Source organism: Diaphorina citri, unplaced genomic scaffold (genome assembly GCF_000475195.1).
Source record: "Diaphorina citri unplaced genomic scaffold, Diaci psyllid genome assembly version 1.1 scaffold1326, whole genome shotgun sequence".
Taxonomy (NCBI): domain Eukaryota; kingdom Metazoa; phylum Arthropoda; class Insecta; order Hemiptera; family Psyllidae; genus Diaphorina; species Diaphorina citri.
The window spans coordinates 1-23514 of NW_007378754.1; the positions used below are offsets into that span (position 1 = coordinate 1).

The 23514-nt window shown below is 37.3% G+C and overlaps 4 protein-coding genes across 4 annotated transcripts in view; 3 read left to right on the forward strand and 1 right to left on the reverse strand.

The window, feature by feature from the left end:
* Positions 1 to 2050: 2050 nt before the first annotated feature.
* On the forward strand, positions 2051 to 5006 carry LOC108253164 (zinc finger protein OZF-like; the record flags this gene model as incomplete). Its single annotated transcript, XM_017446633.2, has 2 exons — positions 2051 to 3452; positions 4119 to 5006. A coding segment is annotated over one exon (1098 nt), but the record flags the coding sequence as incomplete, so codon positions are not given.
* A 5408-nt stretch (positions 5007 to 10414) lies between these two features.
* Positions 10415 to 15682, forward strand: LOC103515364 (zinc finger protein 239-like). The gene is made up of 3 exons (XM_017446634.2): positions 10415 to 11022; positions 15049 to 15079; positions 15158 to 15682. Exons 1-3 carry the CDS (start codon positions 10415 to 10417, stop codon positions 15605 to 15607), a joined length of 1089 nt encoding a protein of 362 aa, XP_017302123.2. The 3' UTR covers positions 15608 to 15682.
* Positions 15683 to 17300: 1618 nt separating this feature from the next.
* The window catches only part of LOC103515365, a 16579-nt gene continuing 10365 nt past the window's right edge, over positions 17301 to 23514 (reverse strand). The window contains exon 6 of the mRNA XM_008480306.3: positions 17301 to 17465. Within this exon, the coding sequence (XP_008478528.1) occupies positions 17456 to 17465 (10 nt within the window). The 3' untranslated portion in view covers positions 17301 to 17455. The remainder of the gene's footprint in view (positions 17466 to 23514) is intronic.
* Positions 21751 to 22960, forward strand: LOC108253166 (zinc finger protein 782-like). The gene has a single exon (XM_017446636.2). The coding sequence runs from the start codon at positions 22064 to 22066 to the stop codon at positions 22694 to 22696; it is 633 nt and encodes a 210-aa protein (XP_017302125.1). The 5' UTR covers positions 21751 to 22063; the 3' UTR covers positions 22697 to 22960.

Genomic DNA, 23514 nt, shown 5'->3' on the forward strand with positions numbered 1-23514 from the left:
TGATTTATACTAAGTTATACATCTTATATCATGCTATCTCGTATTAGTGTTCTGTATCTGATGAGGTCGTATTGTTCAGTAACGGATTATTTCTTTTCGTTTTCTCTTTCAGATCCGAGAATAAACAAATCATAGGTGATTTAAAAGTAGAAAACACCGTCTATAGGATCAAATCTAAAGATTTATTAGCATCTTTTTCATCAGATGTTTGGGACGAGGAGCGATGCCGTTCATGTGGACTTCTATCAGGAAGTATTACTCAAACTTACATTCATTACTTGGAATGTAAAAATCGAGGAAAGTTGTATGAATGCTCGCTTTGTAATGAAAGTTTTGAAAATAAAAAGGTCTTATTTCGTCATTTACGAGGAAAACACGGAATGAAGATCAAGTTGTCAAGGCATAAAACGAAATGTGTATGTCACTATTGTAACAGAACTTTTGACTCCAAAGCTAAAATACAGGAACATATCATCTCTAGTCATATGCATGAAAAACTTTATCAGTGTGACTTTTGTGGATCTCAACAACGAACAAAGTGTAGATTTTATTATCACCTTAGAGACAAACACTTATCAAAACCGGCCAATTTATCCTGTGAATTTTGTTCAAGAATATTTACAAAGAAAGAACTACTGCGGTCACATCTGGCTGTTCATAAAATTGGGAAAAATTATCAATGTTATTACTGTCGAAAGACATACTGTCACAAACCAAATTTAACGAATCACATCCAAAATGTTCATCTAAAATCTGAACTTGAAAAAAGAACAGCAATATTAAAGAGGGAATTTATTTGTGATGTTTGTGGCAAATCTTATGTTCGTAAAGGTGCATTAACAGAACATCATCAAAGAGAACATCAAGGGAAGAAACCTGTTTGTACTATATGTGGTAAAATGCTAATTGATAAGAGATCATTGGCAAATCACATGAATACTCACACTGGTCTAAAACCTCATTGTTGCGAGATTTGTGGCAGATCTTATTCTACAGCAGCTTACTTGAAAGTCCATATGTCGTGTCATACTGGTGAAACGTCACATACTTGTCACTTGTGTCCACAGAAGTTCAGACAAAGATCATCCTATACTTTACATTACAAGACACATCATCCAGGCGTAATTCCTCCTAAACTAAGATAAAGAATAAATAATTATTGAACCAATAACCAATATAGGAACTTACTTATCTTTATGATATTAAATGATTTGGTTTTACAATCATAACATTTCACTATACATACACCTTGACTCAACATCAACATCTTGATTCTTGGTAGTCAAAGCCTTTTGTTTTTTTTATTGTTATCAAAGAGAAATCAATCATTAAAACAAACCTGACAGCAGATGACACTGCAGATGTAACAAATAATCATTGGCTTACAAGAAGAGCCAACTCCAGCAGATAGTACAGATGAAAAAATAAGCTCTTGAAACTAGTTAATAGGTATGTACCTATAAGTGTTTTTAAACTTGTTAAAAAAGTTCTCTAAAACCCATAAATGGAGGAGTTGCAATTGGGAAAATATTATTAATAAAAGGTCGATTCCTACGTAAAAAGTTGTGAAAAATCCAAATCTGAGGGCAAAACTCCGAAAAAGTAAATTTAAAAGGTCGAAAATTCAATTTTTAATTGGCGTTCTAATGAAAAAGTTCAAAGAGTTGTGACGTCAGATTTCACGTCAAAATGCGCAGAAACGCTTGCGCACAAACAAACGAAGCGGGAGTCATGAATATTGACGTCATCGCCTACGGGAGCGTATGCCGTGACGTCAAACTTCACGATTTACCGGTATTAAATCGATTCATCTCGGTATCTAGAAGTCGTAGAAGAAAAAGAAAAATTCCGTTGGTCCTCATTTTTCCTGCTGTATGACTTTGAAACATCACCCAAGTAAGCGCAACTGATCTATTCTACTAAAGTGTAAAGTTTAAGGAGCCAGCACTCAAAAAGCACATTGCGTGCTATATTTAATGTTTTAATGAAATTGTATTACCTATTGATTTATACTAAGTTATACATCTTATATCATGCTATCTCGTATTAGTGTTCTGTATCTGATGAGGTCGTATTGTTCAGTAACGGATTATTTCTTTTCGTTTTCTCTTTCAGATCCGAGAATAAACAAATCATAGGTGATTTAAAAGTAGAAAACACCGTCTATAGGATCAAATCTAAAGATTTATTAGCATCTTTTTCATCAGATGTTTGGGACGAGGAGCGATGCCGTTCATGTGGACTTCTATCAGGAAGTATTACTCAAACTTACATTCATTACTTGGAATGTAAAAATCGAGGAAAGTTGTATGAATGCTCGCTTTGTAATGAAAGTTTTGAAAATAAAAAGGTCTTATTTCGTCATTTACGAGGAAAACACGGAATGAAGATCAAGTTGTCAAGGCATAAAACGAAATGTGTATGTCACTATTGTAACAGAACTTTTGACTCCAAAGCTAAAATACAGGAACATATCATCTCTAGTCATATGCATGAAAAACTTTATCAGTGTGACTTTTGTGGATCTCAACAACGAACAAAGTGTAGATTTTATTATCACCTTAGAGACAAACACTTATCAAAACCGGCCAATTTATCCTGTGAATTTTGTTCAAGAATATTTACAAAGAAAGAACTACTGCGGTCACATCTGGCTGTTCATAAAATTGGGAAAAATTATCAATGTTATTACTGTCGAAAGACATACTGTCACAAACCAAATTTAACGAATCACATCCAAAATGTTCATCTAAAATCTGAACTTGAAAAAAGAACAGCAATATTAAAGAGGGAATTTATTTGTGATGTTTGTGGCAAATCTTATGTTCGTAAAGGTGCATTAACAGAACATCATCAAAGAGAACATCAAGGGAAGAAACCTGTTTGTACTATATGTGGTAAAATGCTAATTGATAAGAGATCATTGGCAAATCACATGAATACTCACACTGGTCTAAAACCTCATTGTTGCGAGATTTGTGGCAGATCTTATTCTACAGCAGCTTACTTGAAAGTCCATATGTCGTGTCATACTGGTGAAACGTCACATACTTGTCACTTGTGTCCACAGAAGTTCAGACAAAGATCATCCTATACTTTACATTACAAGACACATCATCCAGGCGTAATTCCTCCTAAACTAAGATAAAGAATAAATAATTATTGAACCAATAACCAATATAGGAACTTACTTATCTTTATGATATTAAATGATTTGGTTTTACAATCATAACATTTCACTATACATACACCTTGACTCAACATCAACATCTTGATTCTTGGTAGTCAAAGCCTTTTGTTTTTTTTATTGTTATCAAAGAGAAATCAATCATTAAAACAAACCTGACAGCAGATGACACTGCAGATGTAACAAATAATCATTGGCTTACAAGAAGAGCCAACTCCAGCAGATAGTACAGATGAAAAAATAAGCTCTTGAAACTAGTTAATAGGTATGTACCTATAAGTGTTTTTAAACTTGTTAAAAAAGTTCTCTAAAACCCATAAATGGAGGAGTTGCAATTGGGAAAATATTATTAATAAAAGGTCGATTCCTACGTAAAAAGTTGTGAAAAATCCAAATCTGAGGGCAAAACTCCGAAAAAGTAAATTTAAAAGGTCGAAAATTCAATTTTTAATTGGCGTTCTAATGAAAAAGTTCAAAGAGTTGTGACGTCAGATTTCACGTCAAAATGCGCAGAAACGCTTGCGCACAAACAAACGAAGCGGGAGTCATGAATATTGACGTCATCGCCTACGGGAGCGTATGCCGTGACGTCAAACTTCACGATTTACCGGTATTAAATCGATTCATCTCGGTATCTAGAAGTCGTAGAAGAAAAAGAAAAATTCCGTTGGTCCTCATTTTTCCTGCTGTATGACTTTGAAACATCACCCAAGTAAGCGCAACTGATCTATTCTACTAAAGTGTAAAGTTTAAGGAGCCAGCACTCAAAAAGCACATTGCGTGCTATATTTAATGTTTTAATGAAATTGTATTACCTATTGATTTATACTAAGTTATACATCTTATATCATGCTATCTCGTATTAGTGTTCTGTATCTGATGAGGTCGTATTGTTCAGTAACGGATTATTTCTTTTCGTTTTCTCTTTCAGATCCGAGAATAAACAAATCATAGGTGATTTAAAAGTAGAAAACACCGTCTATAGGATCAAATCTAAAGATTTATTAGCATCTTTTTCATCAGATGTTTGGGACGAGGAGCGATGCCGTTCATGTGGACTTCTATCAGGAAGTATTACTCAAACTTACATTCATTACTTGGAATGTAAAAATCGAGGAAAGTTGTATGAATGCTCGCTTTGTAATGAAAGTTTTGAAAATAAAAAGGTCTTATTTCGTCATTTACGAGGAAAACACGGAATGAAGATCAAGTTGTCAAGGCATAAAACGAAATGTGTATGTCACTATTGTAACAGAACTTTTGACTCCAAAGCTAAAATACAGGAACATATCATCTCTAGTCATATGCATGAAAAACTTTATCAGTGTGACTTTTGTGGATCTCAACAACGAACAAAGTGTAGATTTTATTATCACCTTAGAGACAAACACTTATCAAAACCGGCCAATTTATCCTGTGAATTTTGTTCAAGAATATTTACAAAGAAAGAACTACTGCGGTCACATCTGGCTGTTCATAAAATTGGGAAAAATTATCAATGTTATTACTGTCGAAAGACATACTGTCACAAACCAAATTTAACGAATCACATCCAAAATGTTCATCTAAAATCTGAACTTGAAAAAAGAACAGCAATATTAAAGAGGGAATTTATTTGTGATGTTTGTGGCAAATCTTATGTTCGTAAAGGTGCATTAACAGAACATCATCAAAGAGAACATCAAGGGAAGAAACCTGTTTGTACTATATGTGGTAAAATGCTAATTGATAAGAGATCATTGGCAAATCACATGAATACTCACACTGGTCTAAAACCTCATTGTTGCGAGATTTGTGGCAGATCTTATTCTACAGCAGCTTACTTGAAAGTCCATATGTCGTGTCATACTGGTGAAACGTCACATACTTGTCACTTGTGTCCACAGAAGTTCAGACAAAGATCATCCTATACTTTACATTACAAGACACATCATCCAGGCGTAATTCCTCCTAAACTAAGATAAAGAATAAATAATTATTGAACCAATAACCAATATAGGAACTTACTTATCTTTATGATATTAAATGATTTGGTTTTACAATCATAACATTTCACTATACATACACCTTGACTCAACATCAACATCTTGATTCTTGGTAGTCAAAGCCTTTTGTTTTTTTTATTGTTATCAAAGAGAAATCAATCATTAAAACAAACCTGACAGCAGATGACACTGCAGATGTAACAAATAATCATTGGCTTACAAGAAGAGCCAACTCCAGCAGATAGTACAGATGAAAAAATAAGCTCTTGAAACTAGTTAATAGGTATGTACCTATAAGTGTTTTTAAACTTGTTAAAAAAGTTCTCTAAAACCCATAAATGGAGGAGTTGCAATTGGGAAAATATTATTAATAAAAGGTCGATTCCTACGTAAAAAGTTGTGAAAAATCCAAATCTGAGGGCAAAACTCCGAAAAAGTAAATTTAAAAGGTCGAAAATTCAATTTTTAATTGGCGTTCTAATGAAAAAGTTCAAAGAGTTGTGACGTCAGATTTCACGTCAAAATGCGCAGAAACGCTTGCGCACAAACAAACGAAGCGGGAGTCATGAATATTGACGTCATCGCCTACGGGAGCGTATGCCGTGACGTCAAACTTCACGATTTACCGGTATTAAATCGATTCATCTCGGTATCTAGAAGTCGTAGAAGAAAAAGAAAAATTCCGTTGGTCCTCATTTTTCCTGCTGTATGACTTTGAAACATCACCCAAGTAAGCGCAACTGATCTATTCTACTAAAGTGTAAAGTTTAAGGAGCCAGCACTCAAAAAGCACATTGCGTGCTATATTTAATGTTTTAATGAAATTGTATTACCTATTGATTTATACTAAGTTATACATCTTATATCATGCTATCTCGTATTAGTGTTCTGTATCTGATGAGGTCGTATTGTTCAGTAACGGATTATTTCTTTTCGTTTTCTCTTTCAGATCCGAGAATAAACAAATCATAGGTGATTTAAAAGTAGAAAACACCGTCTATAGGATCAAATCTAAAGATTTATTAGCATCTTTTTCATCAGATGTTTGGGACGAGGAGCGATGCCGTTCATGTGGACTTCTATCAGGAAGTATTACTCAAACTTACATTCATTACTTGGAATGTAAAAATCGAGGAAAGTTGTATGAATGCTCGCTTTGTAATGAAAGTTTTGAAAATAAAAAGGTCTTATTTCGTCATTTACGAGGAAAACACGGAATGAAGATCAAGTTGTCAAGGCATAAAACGAAATGTGTATGTCACTATTGTAACAGAACTTTTGACTCCAAAGCTAAAATACAGGAACATATCATCTCTAGTCATATGCATGAAAAACTTTATCAGTGTGACTTTTGTGGATCTCAACAACGAACAAAGTGTAGATTTTATTATCACCTTAGAGACAAACACTTATCAAAACCGGCCAATTTATCCTGTGAATTTTGTTCAAGAATATTTACAAAGAAAGAACTACTGCGGTCACATCTGGCTGTTCATAAAATTGGGAAAAATTATCAATGTTATTACTGTCGAAAGACATACTGTCACAAACCAAATTTAACGAATCACATCCAAAATGTTCATCTAAAATCTGAACTTGAAAAAAGAACAGCAATATTAAAGAGGGAATTTATTTGTGATGTTTGTGGCAAATCTTATGTTCGTAAAGGTGCATTAACAGAACATCATCAAAGAGAACATCAAGGGAAGAAACCTGTTTGTACTATATGTGGTAAAATGCTAATTGATAAGAGATCATTGGCAAATCACATGAATACTCACACTGGTCTAAAACCTCATTGTTGCGAGATTTGTGGCAGATCTTATTCTACAGCAGCTTACTTGAAAGTCCATATGTCGTGTCATACTGGTGAAACGTCACATACTTGTCACTTGTGTCCACAGAAGTTCAGACAAAGATCATCCTATACTTTACATTACAAGACACATCATCCAGGCGTAATTCCTCCTAAACTAAGATAAAGAATAAATAATTATTGAACCAATAACCAATATAGGAACTTACTTATCTTTATGATATTAAATGATTTGGTTTTACAATCATAACATTTCACTATACATACACCTTGACTCAACATCAACATCTTGATTCTTGGTAGTCAAAGCCTTTTGTTTTTTTTATTGTTATCAAAGAGAAATCAATCATTAAAACATCCCATCTTGTTCCTTTGTAGTTGAAATAGAAATATGTTTCCTATCACACAATCAAGAAGAAATATTTACCACCTTTGAGTAGGTATTATTATTTTTTCTTCTCTTTTTTCTATTGATCTATGTCATTTGTATCTTGAAGTGTTGTGATATTATTTTATTTATTTTAAGTAGGTATTATTATTTTTTCTCCTCTTTTTTCTATTGATCTATGTCATTTGTATCTTGAAGTGTTGTGATATTATTTTATTTATTTTTTTAAGTTGATTTAAACATTGTGAGAAGAAAAGCCGTGTTTTGTTATTGGAATAGAAGTCTGCATTCCAAGTTTTTCGTGTCTGCTGAAAATGCTGAATCTCAATTCCTTCAACCTTCTCTCGATTTCAACTTGGCTATGTTTTTCCTTAGGGGTTTCACGTTCAGTTATTTATTTATTTGAGTAGGAAAACATAGCTAAGTTGAAATTGAAAGAAGGTTGAAGGAATTGAGATTCAGCATTTTCAGCAGACACAGCCGTGTTTTGTTATTGGAATAGAAGTCTGCATTCCAAGTTTTTCGTGTCTGCTGAAAATGGTGAATCTCAATTCCTTCAACCTTCTCTCAGTTTCAACTTGGCTATGTTTTTCCTTAGGGGTTTCACGTTCAGTTATTTATTTATTTGAGTAGGATAAACATAGCTAAGTTGAAATTGAGAGAAGGTTGAAGGAATTGAGATTCAGCATTTTCAGCAGACACGAAAAACTGGGAATGCAGACTTGGCCTTAATTTTCTGATCTCACCACTTTTATAGGACGACATTTTTGGATAGGAACTTGGCCTTTTTTTCACATTTGTTTTTGTGGGAGATCTCACTCCTTTTTTCTAATGCATGCGGTCGCGCTTCGCGCTGCCTTGTATACGATCGAGCTGCGCGCTCCCGGGGGCTTCGTGGGGTGTGCATGTGGTCGCGCTTTGCGCTCCCTTGTTTACGGAAATGGAAAATGATTTTCTTAATATTATTTGAGTTTTATTATCCAATTTCTCCTTATTCCTAATCTAAAAGCCTCCATTTTTTTTTTAGAAAGAGTGGAGTTCAGAGAAGAAGGTTGTTTTCTGTATAGGATTTAGATTAGAAAATATTAAAAGCCAATAACTTAAACACGGTTTTCAACCCTCGTATTTTCAAGGGGTTTCTAACAGCAACAACAACTTTCAATATCTATTACTTATAGTAGGTAGGTACTTAGAAAAAAAAAAAAAATGTCCAAGGATGTTGCAAATTTTATTATTATTTTACATACATTTAAAATATTGTTTCTAGCAGCCATCAGAATCAGAAATATCAATTTGGTGTACCTACCTCCTACTTTATTACTTTTCATATCGCGAAAATCGCGAAGGAAAATATACCGACCTATGGCCGGGTCCACGCCAAAAGTTTAAAAATCTGATTGGCTGAAAATTTTGGAAATTTTTTGTAATCAACCAATCAGATTGCTTACTCCAAAAGTTAAACTTAAATCGAGTTTAAACTCACTTTGTGAAGCCGGCCATTAAAAACTTTTCTTTTTTTTAGCAACATGATTGGTCTGTTTCATTTCTTTTCTCTTTTAACATTCATGTACAACAAACCCTAGTTAAATGTAACTTGTAACATTTTTGTAAATAGTTGTGTAGTATGTACACACGTATGTATATTTTGTACTTAGGTAATATGTTTGTGGTATACTGGAAATAAACCTATGCCCATGTTCTTGAGTTGAACAAAACACGATTTGAGTTTTCTCTTGACAGTATGTAGATAGCTTCTTCTTTACATCCTCAGCAGCATGACTTGGCGGTGCGGAGCACTACCGAGCTCCTTAATTTAAAAAATCCCGGGTGGTTTTATCGCTACCAAATAAAATAAGCAATGAAACATTATTATTATTACCTATTATTATTATTATTATTATTATTTGATTTTTTTTCAATCTTGTGTGCACAAATTGATTAAATAATACTAATAATAAAACGTACAAGATGTAGGATGTCCCGCGAACTACCACACAATAAAACTACCTAATTGGAAATCTTTTAATTGCTCTAAAAAAGTCATTGAATAGGTATAGTGAAATTTTAGGTTCATATGTATATTTTGTACTTAGGTAATATGTTTGTGGTATACTGGAAATAAACCTATGCCCATGTTCTTGAGTTTAACGAAACACAATTTGAGTTTTCTCTTGACAGTATGTATGTATGTAGATAGTGTCTTCTTTACATCCTTAGCAGCATGACTTGGCGGTGCGGAGCACTACCGAGCTCCTTAATTTATTTTTTTTTTTTCAATCTTGTAATTTTGTATTACTGGGTTGTATGACCCGTCAAATAAATAAATTAAAAAATCGCGGGTGGTTTTATCGCTACCAAATAAAATAAGCAATTATTATTATTATTATTATTAGTGTGTTTTCAACAATTATTATTAGTGTGTTTTCACTCATTTGTAAACTGTAAAATGAAATCCCCCACTAGTGAATTTTTTAAACTAAAACCCTTAATAATAATAAATAATGGACACTTGAGTGGAAGTTATCTTTAAGCTGAATAATTCTTATCGTTTAAAGTTGAGCTATGTAAGACCATCATTTGAACACGAAGTAAAGAGTATCTATCACTTGGGACTCGTAATCCCATGTGTCATGTGTCCGATAGTACAAGAAGCCCTCACTACATCAGGTGTCGTTTCGATTTTATGCTTCCAGAAAGAAAAGAGGACACGAAAAGACACTTCCACGAGCGAAAAAGTGTCGGGAAGTGGAACAAGACAGCAGTCTTGCTTGCAATGTATGCAGCAAGCGATGCGGCTCCAAGTCAGGTCTGAAAATTCACATGAAATCGCATACACTAAGCAAGCGTTTTAGGTTTTAATTGAGTTAAATATTTTTTAAACTAAAACCCTTAGTAATAATAAATAATGGACACTTGAGTGGAAGTTATGTTTAAGCTTAATAATTCTTATCGTTTAAAGTTGAGCTTTGTAAGACCATCATTCAAATACGAAGTAAAGAAAGAGTATCTATCACTTGTGACTCGTAATCCCATGTGTCATGTGTCCGTACAAGAAGCCCTCACTACATCAGGTGTCGTTTCGATTTTATGCTTCCAGAAAGAAAAGAGGACACGAAAAGACGCTTCCACGAGCGAAAAAGTGTCGGGAAGTGGAACAAGACGGCAGTCTTGCTTGCAATGTATGCAGCAAGCGATGCGGCTCCAAGTCAGGTCTGAAAATTCACATGAAATCGCATACACTAAGCAAGCGATACGCATGTTCCATCTGCCTGGCAGAGTTTCACACGTTGACTGAGAAGGACCGACATACACTGAGCCATGTTGTCGAGGGGGAATACAAGTGCAATCAATGTGATCATGTGGCGAAGAAGCTAGCCTACTTGCAAGCACATATGAAGAAGCACAGGAATGAATACACCGCGTACTGTGATCTGTGCCAGGAAGGATTCTTTAGGAAAGCCAAATATGAAACCCACAACATTCAGAAGCACAACGCTCCACCGTTCGAATGTGAAAGTTGCAAGAAAATCTTCACGTCCAGAAATTCTCTGACTTGTCACAATAAGAAACATCTTCCATTGGAACAAAGATCTCAGTACCAGTGCGAAGAGTGCGGACGGTCCTTCTACAACAAAGAAACCTTAAGGTAAAACTTATTGACGTACCTTCTACAACAAAGAAACCTTAAGGTAAAACCTATTGGCGTTCCTTCTACAACAAAGAAACCTTAAGGTAAAACCTATTGACGTTCCTTCTACAACAAAGAAACCTTAAGGTAAAACCTATTGACGTTCCTTCTACAACAAAGAAACCTTAAGGTAAAACCTATTGACGTTCCTTCTACAACAAAGAAACCTTAAGGTAAAACCTATTGACGTTCCTTCTACAACAAAGAAACCTTAAGGTAAAACCTATTGACGTTCCTTCTACAACAAAGAAACCTTAAGGTAAAACCTATTGACGTTCCTTCTACAACAAAGAAACCTTAAGGTAAAACCTATTGACGTTCCTTCTACAACAAAGAAACCTTAAGGTAAAACCTATTGACGTTCCTTCTACAACAAAGAAACCTTAAGGTAAAACCTATTGACGTACCTTCTACAACAAAGAAACCTTAAGGTAAAACCTATTGACGTACCTTCTACAACAAAGAAACCTTAAGGTAAAACCTATTGACGTACCTTCTACAACAAAGAAACCTTAAGGTAAAACCTATTGACGTACCTTCTACAACAAAGAAACCTTAAGGTAAAACCTATTGACGTACCTTCTACAACAAAGAAACCTTAAGGTAAAACCTATTGACGTACCTTCTACAACAAAGAAACCTTAAGGTAAAACCTATTGACGTACCTTCTACAACAAAGAAACCTTAAGGTAAAACCTATTGACGTTCCTTCTACAACAAAGAAACCTTAAGGTAAAACCTATTGACGTACCTTCTACAACAAAGAAACCTTAAGGTAAAACCTATTGACGTACCTTCTACAACAAAGAAACCTTAAGGTAAAACCTATTGACGTACCTTCTACAACAAAGAAACCTTAAGGTAAAACCTATTGACGTACCTTCTACAACAAAGAAACCTTAAGGTAAAACCTATTGACGTACCTTCTACAACAAAGAAACCTTAAGGTAAAACCTATTGACGTACCTTCTACAACAAAGAAACCTTAAGGTAAAACCTATTGACGTACCTTCTACAACAAAGAAACCTTAAGGTAAAACCTATTGACGTACCTTCTACAACAAAGAAACCTTAAGGTAAAACCTATTGACGTACCTTCTACAACAAAGAAACCTTAAGGTAAAACCTATTGACGTTCCTTCTACAACAAAGAAACCTTAAGGTAAAACCTATTGACGTACCTTCTACAACAAAGAAACCTTAAGGTAAAACCTATTGACGTACCTTCTACAACAAAGAAACCTTAAGGTAAAACCTATTGACGTACCTTCTACAACAAAGAAACCTTAAGGTAAAACCTATTGACGTACCTTCTACAACAAAGAAACCTTAAGGTAAAACCTATTGACGTACCTTCTACAACAAAGAAACCTTAAGGTAAAACCTATTGACGTACCTTCTACAACAAAGAAACCTTAAGGTAAAACCTATTGACGTACCTTCTACAACAAAGAAACCTTAAGGTAAAACCTATTGACGTACCTTCTACAACAAAGAAACCTTAAGGTAAAACCTATTGACGTACCTTCTACAACAAAGAAACCTTAAGGTAAAACCTATTGACGTTCCTTCTACAACAAAGAAACCTTAAGGTAAAACCTATTGACGTACCTTCTACAACAAAGAAACCTTAAGGTAAAACCTATTGACGTACCTTCTACAACAAAGAAACCTTTTAACCAGGAGTACGTAATATCTCAGACTATCACTCGGCCAGAGATACCAACCATGCAGAAAAATCTGTTTAACTTCAATCTAGAAGTGTGACTCCGGGTATAAGGAGTCACAGAAGATCAAATCAGGTCGCCGCTCCATCACAAAGGCTTTTACAGCCCTTAGCCCTACCTTAAAGGCCCTTCACCCTCGTAGATTCGTATAAGCTTAACCCATCCTTTAGGTCTCTTTGCCCCTACACCTAAGCCTCGGAGTGGGCTTTTTGTGTATGGAATTAAGCACCCTTCACCCTACTTTTACAAACGCGATATCGGTCAGTTTGGATTACGAATCTCTGATCTGCTCCTTGAATCCATGTGGGCTCTGAAATTCACGGAAAGATATGTAAAAGAGCTGCATAGATTGAACGTGTAAGTAACTTTCCTAACACCCGGGTCTATAGTCTCATGTTGACTTTATTATTGGGGCAAGAAACAACACCGCGTGTTAAACCAAAAGAGACTTAACCACTGATTTATTTACATTTTATAAACGGTTTCCCTTTACTATCTGTTTACAAATCAGCATCCCAAATATCAAAAATTAATTTGATCCAATATAGATTGCGACATGAGATTGAAAATCCAGAAAAGCGTCAAGATAAATGGACTAACATGTTCGTAATAAAGTCAATATGAGACTGTACACCCGGCCATTTATCAAATCAAATCTCAAATTCTCTGTGGTAAAGCAGAGCTTTTTCTCAACTTTAGTGGATATCACAGCATTACTATAAATACCTCCTTTGAGTCCTTTGCAATCAATTTCCATATTTCAATTATCTTTTTACACTGGTAATGCCGCCACTGTGGTTGCTACTCGATTAATCAAGTAGCTACTCCATTCTCCTCACGAGGCTGAGTGCACCTCGAACTGCAAGCACAGAGCCGAAATAACATCGAACCCGGGACCTCCGGCATACAAGCCCCGTTTGATACCCACTCGAGCAGGGGGGTTGCTATCCGGCCATTCCTAGACTTTCATACTCGTTTGTCTTGTTCCCCCTATCAAATTGGTCTATCTATCTTCTATCTTTTCCCAAAAAATTAAGATTATCTATTCCAAGGATATGAATTTTATTCAGCCCATTGGATTTTACTTTTTTCAAAGAAGAAAAATAATTCAGTATGTATACTTAGATGGTTCTATGTATATTACTTAACACTTGTACAAAAATTGATTTTTCACATTTTGTAATCTTTCTTCTCGCCCTTTTAGCTTGTGTGTCAACTTTAAATTTTTTTTTCCACTTTCTACGTGTAGTATTTATCAAACACGTCTGTCTGTTTTTAGTCTGTCCTCCCTTTATTATTACAATAGTAATAAAAAGGTATAAGGGACGGACTATTGTATTCGCTTTGGTGTCGTTTGTCTGTCTGTGTACACATTTCTGTTCCCATAAAAGGACTTATCCAAACCTGGTCGACCTATATATCAAATTAAAGGTCTTTTTACCAGGAACACAAAAGTGGTGTGGTGCAAATTTTGTCCAGAAAACCACCGCATGCACAACCGCGAAGCTCCGGGAGCGCGCAGCGCGACCCTATGCTCAACCCCGCGAAACCATGGGAGCGCGAAGTGCGACCATATGCACAAATCAGGTAGAACTGACAGGTACACCTGATCAGGTCTACCTAATACCTGATAGTGAGTGGCTGACACTTTCGGCTGTTCTTTAGGTATAGTACCTTGCTGTCTTCTAACGATTCCATGTCCTTGAGCGTCCAGAGCAAGGCTAGGAAATGAATAAGGCTTGGGTATCTTTGACCCGTACATCCTTTGTGTAGGATTGTACTCTTTTCAAAAATACGAATATCAATCTTACCTTGTAGGAAACTGATGATAACAATCGAAAACACCTTCCTTTTCATACGACTGCTATCTCCTTTCATTTTAATAAAATGCAATAGAGTAAATTCCACTGAAAACCAAGTTTGGGATAGTATTTAATAAAGAACCAATGTAAAATAATAAGCCGTCAGTTTGAAACATTACCACCGCGATTTCAAAATACTGAATCTTAACTGGCTTGCAACGACTTATCAAGAAAACGGTTTCCGTTTCCAGTCTAGTTGGGTTGGAGGGTGGAGCGTCTGCCTTGTAACCGTTAGGTCATGGGTTCGATTACCACCCCGGGTGGATTTTATCCTAAACAGATGAGGTTCGTTCTCGGAACGGCTGGCTTTTTCCTATCCTGTCTTCCTTCTCTCTTCGTTTTAGGGACGATAGAATTTGAGGCTCAAAACTGCTTCCCCTTTTCGATTTCAATAGATCACCACTGATCTCTATGTTCACACCAGGGGTATCGATAAAATTTCACCTATTGACGTGACAAAAACCATTTTATTGTCAACAATGCAAACATTTAGTGTTTAGTTAGACGATCCGGATTTTGTGTCATGTTCACAGATATCACAAGAACACCACTCACCTGGGCATCAAGTTCGAGTGTGAAGTTTGCCACCGCAAGTTGAGTACCAAGAATCACCTGCGGCTTCACATGCGGACACACACCAACGAGCGTCCGGCCGTGTGTTCGTACTGCGGCAAAGGTTTCCGGCGCGGCGACGCATTGACGGAACACATCCGCATCCATACCGGACAGCGGCCGTACGTGTGTGAGATATGCGGGAAGGGCTTCACACAGAAACAGGCGCTTAATACACACAAGCGTGGACATACGGGGGAGATACCTTACCATTGCGAGTTCTGCTCGGAGCGGTTCTCAACCAAGGCGCTGGTTAGACACCATGTCCGCTCCCATCATTCTAGCGCGCGGCTGGGACTTAACCTTTTGGATCATGAGCTATCCATGATTACATCCAAGTGACCTTGCCTCTGAACGAGGGCCACACTAATACCTACACCTACATAGAGTATGCATTAGAAATCGACAAGGTCGAGTTTTACCACAGTGGATTGTCTCAGGATTGAGTTCAATCCGAGGTTGACCTGGATATTAAGTATAGGGAAATCCTCGTTTCATCTCAATCCAGATTTGGTAAACCCCAGCATAAGAGTCCGTTCCCACTTGTCGCGAGTTTCATCAATTTTTAATTTTTCTTTTTTTTCCGAATGTCCTATAGGCAATGTGATTTCAATGAGTGTTCCCACTCCACACGACACGATTTTTTCCGAACGACAAGTGGACACGGGCTCTTAACTTGAACTATGTTTAAACTGTAGTCTAGGGCCACGCTTTATTTTCAGGCCTGGCCTGCAACGTGCCTGAAGAATTTCTGTGCCTAGGCCCGATTTATTTTTCTCTCATTTAGGGGATTGCTCCTCTCAATAAAGTTGAGCACCGTTGTTCTAAACCATACCTACTGAATTGACCTGATGGCTTTAACAGAGTGAGTTTCTGGACGATTTTACACTTGGTTTATCTCTTTCATCATAACTCACGACCAGGGGGGTGGTTTGTCCCGTTTTAATGATATTTGACAGAATTGAGTGCTACAGTATACTGAACTATTAACTATTGGTTAATATGAATGTAGACTTGCACAGCAGGTAGGTACTGTACTCGTCTGTACTGCCACTTTGGCTAACGAGGTTATGAAATATTTCCCCCGTTTTTTTTTTTTTTTTTTTTTTTTTTTTTTTTTTTAAAGGGGAAAATTTTTAAAAAACATTTTTAAAAGAAACAAATCTTTTTTTTTTTTTTTTTTTTTTTTTTTTTTTTTTCAAAGGGGATAATTATTGAAAAGCATGTTCTAAGCAAGACATATGATTTTTCTAATAATGTACATTAATAAGCATACCGATTTTAATGTAAATATATTTGAACAGAAAATAAACCTTAGGTACTATTACAAGCAATAATATTAATTCAAATCGTATTGTTTTTCCTAGTTTTTTTTTTTTTTTTTTTTTTTAGTTTTTTTTGAGGAACCTGATTGAGCTCAGTTGTAGCCAATTTAGTGTGGTGAAGATTTGGATACTCATGTCATCGTCAAATGTATTCTACTACCATGGAGACTTGCTTTAGGGTTATCCAATCCTCTGCAAGACACCCATTGAAAACACCTAACCATAAAGCTTCTGAAGATGGCCCACATCTTCGAGCTTAGTTAGGAACCAGCTTAACTCGATATACAAAAAGCCCACTCTGAGACATAGGTGTAGAGACAACAGCCCCAAAGATGAGTTCATCTAAAAAGCAATGTCCTGCACATCTCATTTATGTATGTTTTGAGCCTAAGTAATATATATGTTTTGAGCCTAAGTAATATGTATGTTTTGAGCCTAAGTAATATGTATGTTTTGAGCCTAAGTAATATGTATGTTTTGAGCCTAAGCAGGCGCTCAACACACACAAGCGTGGACATACCGGGGAGATACCTTACCATTGCGAGTTCTGCTCGGAGCGGTTCTCAACCAAGGCGCTGGTTAGACACCATGTCCGCTCCCATCATTCTAGCGCGCGGCTGGGACTTAACCTGTTAGATCATGAGCTATCCATGATCACATCCAAGTGACCTTGCCTCTGAACGAGGGCTACACTAATACCTACCGTTTTGAGCTCAAGTAATATGTATGTTTTGAGCCTAAGTAATATGTATGTTTTGAGCCTAAGTAAGGTTAGGTTAAACCCTTCTAAGATGAAAGCATTCAATTGTTTTTTAGGCAGGCTATCTTCTGATCCACTGCCGGAACTGTTGATTAAGGCGTCGTCTTAGTTTGACCACAGTAGGATAATATACAGGACTAATCGTCCCGAAATCGAAGAGAGAAGAACAAGAGAAAGCCAGCCGTTCCGAAACGAACTTTCTCTGTTCAGGATAAAATCCGTCCCGGACGGGAATCGAACCCACGACCGAGCGCTTACAAGGCAGACGCGCTACGCTCCAACTATAGTTCATCCAGATCAATGTGACAGCAATGAGTCATCAACCCAAAATGAAGGAACCAATCAGATTGCAGGAAATCCTTACATTGTTGCAATTCAGGTAAAGATCTATTTTTGATAAACTCTCTCTTCTAAAATGCAGAGGTAGCTCTACGTTCAGAGGTTGGATTCCAGAACAGGTAAGGTGGATATCGCCTTACGTGACTTTGTTTCACTGTCGGAGGAAGCACTGGGCAATATATCTTCCCCTTTTAGAGATTCTCTACCATTGCACATGTGACATGTTTGGCAACAATGCCTATTTGCTGTCACATTGATCTGGACACACTATAGGCTGGCAGGGAATTCTCTAAGATATCGGAGTAAGACAAGATTGGCAGACCATCGCACAGGGAGAGAGAAGGCTGATCTGTGAAATCAAGCACCCTTGCGATCTGTGAAGTAAGCAGGTCACTGAATGAAGGTGAAACGAAAATGTAGAGCCTATTGCATAATCATAAAAAATTCTAGGCACTCATAAGATTCCATGGGGGAAAAAATCTTGGCCAGCCTAGTTAGCTTAGTTGGTAGTGCGTCTGCCTTGTAAGCGCTAGGCCGCGGGTTCGATTCCCGCCCGGGCGGATTTTAAAGGGGAATTTTAATTGTGTTAAGCATATTTAAATGCTTGTCACAAACATCGTTCCCCGATTGTTTCACCTAGATAAATTTTATGACATAACTTGGACTCGAACCACCAACCTCCAGATCCAAAATCCAACGCGTTAACAACTGCACCACTAAGGTTGGTAGAATACTTAATACTTACGTAGCATCCGGGGAGATAGAACCAACTTGCTTCACTGAATTAGCCTCGGTAGATTGATCTGAAACAAGCGAGAAAATGGGTTAAAAAATTATTTCAAGTACATAAATAAATGATTATTCAGATCAGAAGGAACCAGGTGAAATATTGAACTGTGAAGTTCAAAGGTAGTTTTTTCCCCTGGTTCGAAAATTAAATCCGGTACCTTCTGGGGGTAATCACAATGGTGTTGTATGGCTTTAGGTTGTGGTTATGTACCGGGTTGGGTTAGGTTCGGACTTTTTGCTTGTACAGTTTGGCATGGGAGTGGTAGGTTACCACGCCCCTAAACTGTAGAAACAATATCCTATCTCAACCAGTCCGAACCCAACCCAACCCGGTACATAACCACGACCTTAGTTCATTATTTCATTTATTTTTTTTCCAAGATTTTGGAAACGCAGGAGCCCCGGGTTCGATTCCCGGCGGGGCCGAGGTTTTTTTCGGCTCTGTGCTTAAAATTCGAGGTGCACTCAGCCTCGTGAGGACAATTGAGTAGCGACCAGTGGCGGCATTACCAGTGTAAAAAGATTATTGAAATATGGACATTGATTGCAGAGGAGGCACTTAGTAATGTTGTGAAATCCACAAAATTTGTGAAAAAGCTCTGTTTTACCACAAAGAATTTGAGATTCGATTGATTGATTGATCGATTGATTGATTGATTGATTGATTGATTGATTGATTGATTGATTGATTGATTGATTGATTGATTGATTGATTGATTTATCTTGACACTCATGATAACTTCAATCTGAAGACAGTCTATTCTCGTCAGTTCTAAGATTTCTAGCTACATTTCCTTTGGGGATGAACTAAGGTTTTCTTTACGTCGCATCGCGTCCGTAAATCTCGCCACTGATGATCAGTCAGTCATACCATACCTACTCGAGCTTCAGAGTCTTTAAACTAACATCGTCATTTGACCACGACTAACTTCAAAAGACACATTTAGTTACTTTTTTAACCCAGCTCCTTAGCTAGGTAGTTACAACTTTTTACTTCCCAAAAATTTCCAACTTGGTGTAAATCGAAAAGAAAACTATTCAGGTTAACCAAAGGGTGAGATTAGTGCCCAAGGCACTACCTCTTCTACCCAAGAGTAAACATGCTTCCAATAATTCTGAGATTTTATATTTTATTTAATAAAAGATTGTTTATAAGAAAATGAAATTTGCATCTTGGACGCTATAGATTTTGTGGGGGACTTTGGGGAGTAATTCCAAGGACAACACGTATCGTGAGATTAAAATCATAGAAAGCTGCTACTCTGTTCCATAAAGTGTAGGCATGCAAAATTGCTTATGAGTTATAAAGCCTTAAGCCTTGCTTTTTTGCTGGAATAACCAGTTGCCTTTACGAGCCTGAGTGCACCTGGAATTAACCAGGAGTACGTAATATCTCAGACTATCACTCGGCCAGAGATACCAACCATGCAGAAAAATCTGTTTAACTTCAATCTAGAAGTGTGACTCCGGGTATAAGGAGTCACAGAAGATCAAATCAGGTCGCCGCTCCATCACAAAGGCTTTTACAGCCCTTAGCCCTACCTTAAAGGCCCTTCACCCTCGTAGATTCGTATAAGCTTAACCCATCCTTTAGGTCTCTTTGCCCCTACACCTAAGCCTCGGAGTGGGCTTTTTGTGTATGGAATTAAGCACCCTTCACCCTACTTTTACAAACGCGATATCGGTCAGTTTGGATTACGAATCTCTGATCTGCTCCTTGAATCCATGTGGGCTCTGAAATTCACGGAAAGATATGTAAAAGAGCTGCATAGATTGAACGTGTAAGTAACTTTCCTAACACCCGGGTCTATAGTCTCATGTTGACTTTATTATTGGGGCAAGAAACAACACCGCGTGTTAAACCAAAAGAGACTTAACCACTGATTTATTTACATTTTATAAACGGTTTCCCTTTACTATCTGTTTACAAATCAGCATCCCAAATATCAAAAATTAATTTGATCCAATATAGATTGCGACATGAGATTGAAAATCCAGAAAAGCGTCAAGATAAATGGACTAACATGTTCGTAATAAAGTCAATATGAGACTGTACACCCGGCCATTTATCAAATCAAATCTCAAATTCTCTGTGGTAAAGCAGAGCTTTTTCTCAACTTTAGTGGATATCACAGCATTACTATAAATACCTCCTTTGAGTCCTTTGCAATCAATTTCCATATTTCAATTATCTTTTTACACTGGTAATGCCGCCACTGTGGTTGCTACTCGATTAATCAAGTAGCTGCTCCATTCTCCTCACGAGGCCGAGTGCACCTCGATATAGATTGCGACATGAGATTGAAAATCCAGAAAAGCGTCAAGATAAATGGACTAACATGTTCGTAATAAAGTCAATATGAGACTGTACACCCGGCCATTTATCAAATCAAATCTCAAATTCTCTGTGGTAAAGCAGAGCTTTTTCTCAACTTTAGTGGATATCACAGCATTACTATAAATACCTCCTTTGAGTCCTTTGCAATCAATTTCCATATTTCAATTATCTTTTTACACTGGTAATGCCGCCACTGTGGTTGCTACTCGATTAATCAAGTAGCTGCTCCATTCTCCTCACGAGGCTGAGTGCACCTCGAACTGCAAGCACAGAGCCGAAAAAACTTCGACCCCGCCGGAAATCGAACCCGGGACCTCCGGCATACAAGCCTCGTTTGATACCCACTCGAGCAGGGGGGTTGCTATCCGGCCATTCCTAGACTTTCATACTCGTTTGTCTTGTTCCCCCTATCAAATTAGTCTATCTATCTTTTCCCATAAAATTAAGATTATCTATTCCAAGGATATGAATTTTATTCAGCCCATTGGATTTTTACTTTTTTCAAAGAAGAAAAATAATTCAGTATGTACTTAGATGGTTCTATATTACTTAACACTTATACAAAAATTGATTTCTTCACATTTTGTAATCTTTCTTCTCGCCCTTTTAGCTTGTGTGTCAACTTTAAATTTTTTTCCACTTTCTACGTGTAGTATTTATCAAACACGTCTGTCTGTTTTTAGTCCGTCCTTCCTTTATTATTACAATAGTAATAAAAAGGTATAAGGGACGGACTATTGTATTCGCTTTGGTGTCGTCTGTCTGTGTACACATTTCTGTCCCCATAGAAGGACTTATCCAAACCTGGTCGACCTATATATCAAATTAAAGGTCTTTTTACCAGGAACACGAAAGTGGTGGTGCAAATTTTGTCCAGAAAACCACCGCATGGACAACCGCGAAGCTCCGGGAGCGCGCAGCGCGACCCTATGCTCAACCCCGCGAAACCATGGGAGCGCGAAGTGCGACCATATGCACAACCCCGGGAGCGCGCAGCGCGACCGTATACAAAACCTCCCAAGCACGCAGTGCGAGTTATAATAATAAACTGAACATTAAACAGAATAGGTAGGTACATAGGTACTATTTTTCTTTAACCATTATCGAATAAACTACGGGCTAAAAAATTCCCGGAGGGACGGACCCAGCTTGTTATGTCGTCTGTTTATTGATGTATTATCCGTGGTGTCTGGGGTTTCCACCAGCTCCTCGTAAGGCTGAGTACACACCTCCTTCCGACTTCACTAATGCCGAAATCTAACCTCACACTTTGCGGGGTCCTCCCGTCTCTTATTTTCAGAGTTGAAAACGGTGCCCCTGGCGGCAGCAGTGGCGAAGTGAAGAAGCGATCACGCAAGTCCACACCACAGAAACTGGATGGTCCTCATAAGTGTGAGCATTGCGAGAAAGAATTCGAGAACCGACGCGCGCTCAAGCGGCACGAGAAGAATCACACGCAGGAGAAAACATTCCCGTGTACCGTGTGCCTCAAGATGTTCAAGACCAAGGCCCAACGCGAGGAGCACATTGCATCGCATGTGACGGACAGTGAGTTCAAGTGTGACCAATGCCCGTACGTTGCGAAACGCATCAAATATCTCCGCTATCATATGAAGAAACATCGTAAGGAATACTCTGCATATTGTGAACCATGTCAGGAAGGATTCTTCAGTCGGGATAAACTGGAGACGCATAACATTGCTAAGCACGGCGCACAACCCTACCAATGTGAGACATGTCGGAAACTGTTCCTATCCAAGTACTCACTGTTTACGCATAACAAGAAACATTTACCCATCGAGGAGCGACTGCATTACCAGTGTGAACTGTGTGGCAAATCATTCAACAATAAGCAAACGTTCAGGTATGTATGTGTGTGATATGGTTTATACTTCACTTGTTACTATCAAAGACAAAAGAGCCAACTAGGTAGGCGTTAATAGTGTATTGTTGAGTGAAAGATGTCCACTAGGCGAGGGGTTCTTTGTGTAACATTAGAACTCTAGTCACCTAGTTTAAATACTGTTGAATAGAAGCAAAAGTTGCGGGTTCGATTCCCGGCCAAAGGGCTCATTGACGAAGTTGCTATGGGGGAAGTCCCAGCTTGACAGTTTTTAGGTTTATAGTATAACACGTATGTAGATATTGGGAGGGTTTTACAAGAACTTTTTTATCTTCGTGCTTAATGAAGTTACCTATCAACAACATTTTATTTAATTTATAGGCTCATTGACGAAGTTGCTATGGGGGAAGTCCCAGCTTGACAGTTTTTAGGTTTATAGTATACCAAGTATGTAGATATTGGGAGGGTTTTACAAGAACTTTTTTATCTTCGTGCTTAATGAAGTTACCTATCAACAACATTTTATTTAATTTATTATTACTAAGTACGCCAAATTTTCCCCCAGTAAATTCTTACTAAACATAACACACCAGGAAAGCTCTTCAGCCCTCATTACCCCCATGAAAGCTCCTAAGGCTCAAAACAGCATTGAGCAGGTAGAGGGTAGTGACGTGACGACTTCAAACAGCATAGAACTGAGAGCATATGTATGTTTTGAGCCTAAGTAATATGTATGTTTTGAGCCTAAGTAATATGTATGTTTTGAGCCTAAGTAATATGTATGTTTTGAGATAAGTTTTAACAGCAAAAAAGATGAATGTCCAGTTTCACCCCTGGACTCTCATCTTTATTGAT

Coding starts and splice junctions, on each gene's coding strand:
- LOC103515364 (XM_017446634.2), top strand. CDS start 10,415: ATGTGTCCGTACAAGAAGCCCTCACTACATCAGGTGTCGTTTCGATTT. Junction 11,023..15,048: donor TACAACAAAGAAACCTTAAG/GTAAAACTTATT, acceptor CGATTTCAATAG/ATCACCACTGATCTCTATGT. Junction 15,080..15,157: donor TCTCTATGTTCACACCAGGG/GTATCGATAAAA, acceptor GTGTTTAGTTAG/ACGATCCGGATTTTGTGTCA.
- LOC108253166 (XM_017446636.2), top strand. CDS start 22,064: ATGCCGAAATCTAACCTCACACTTTGCGGGGTCCTCCCGTCTCTTATT.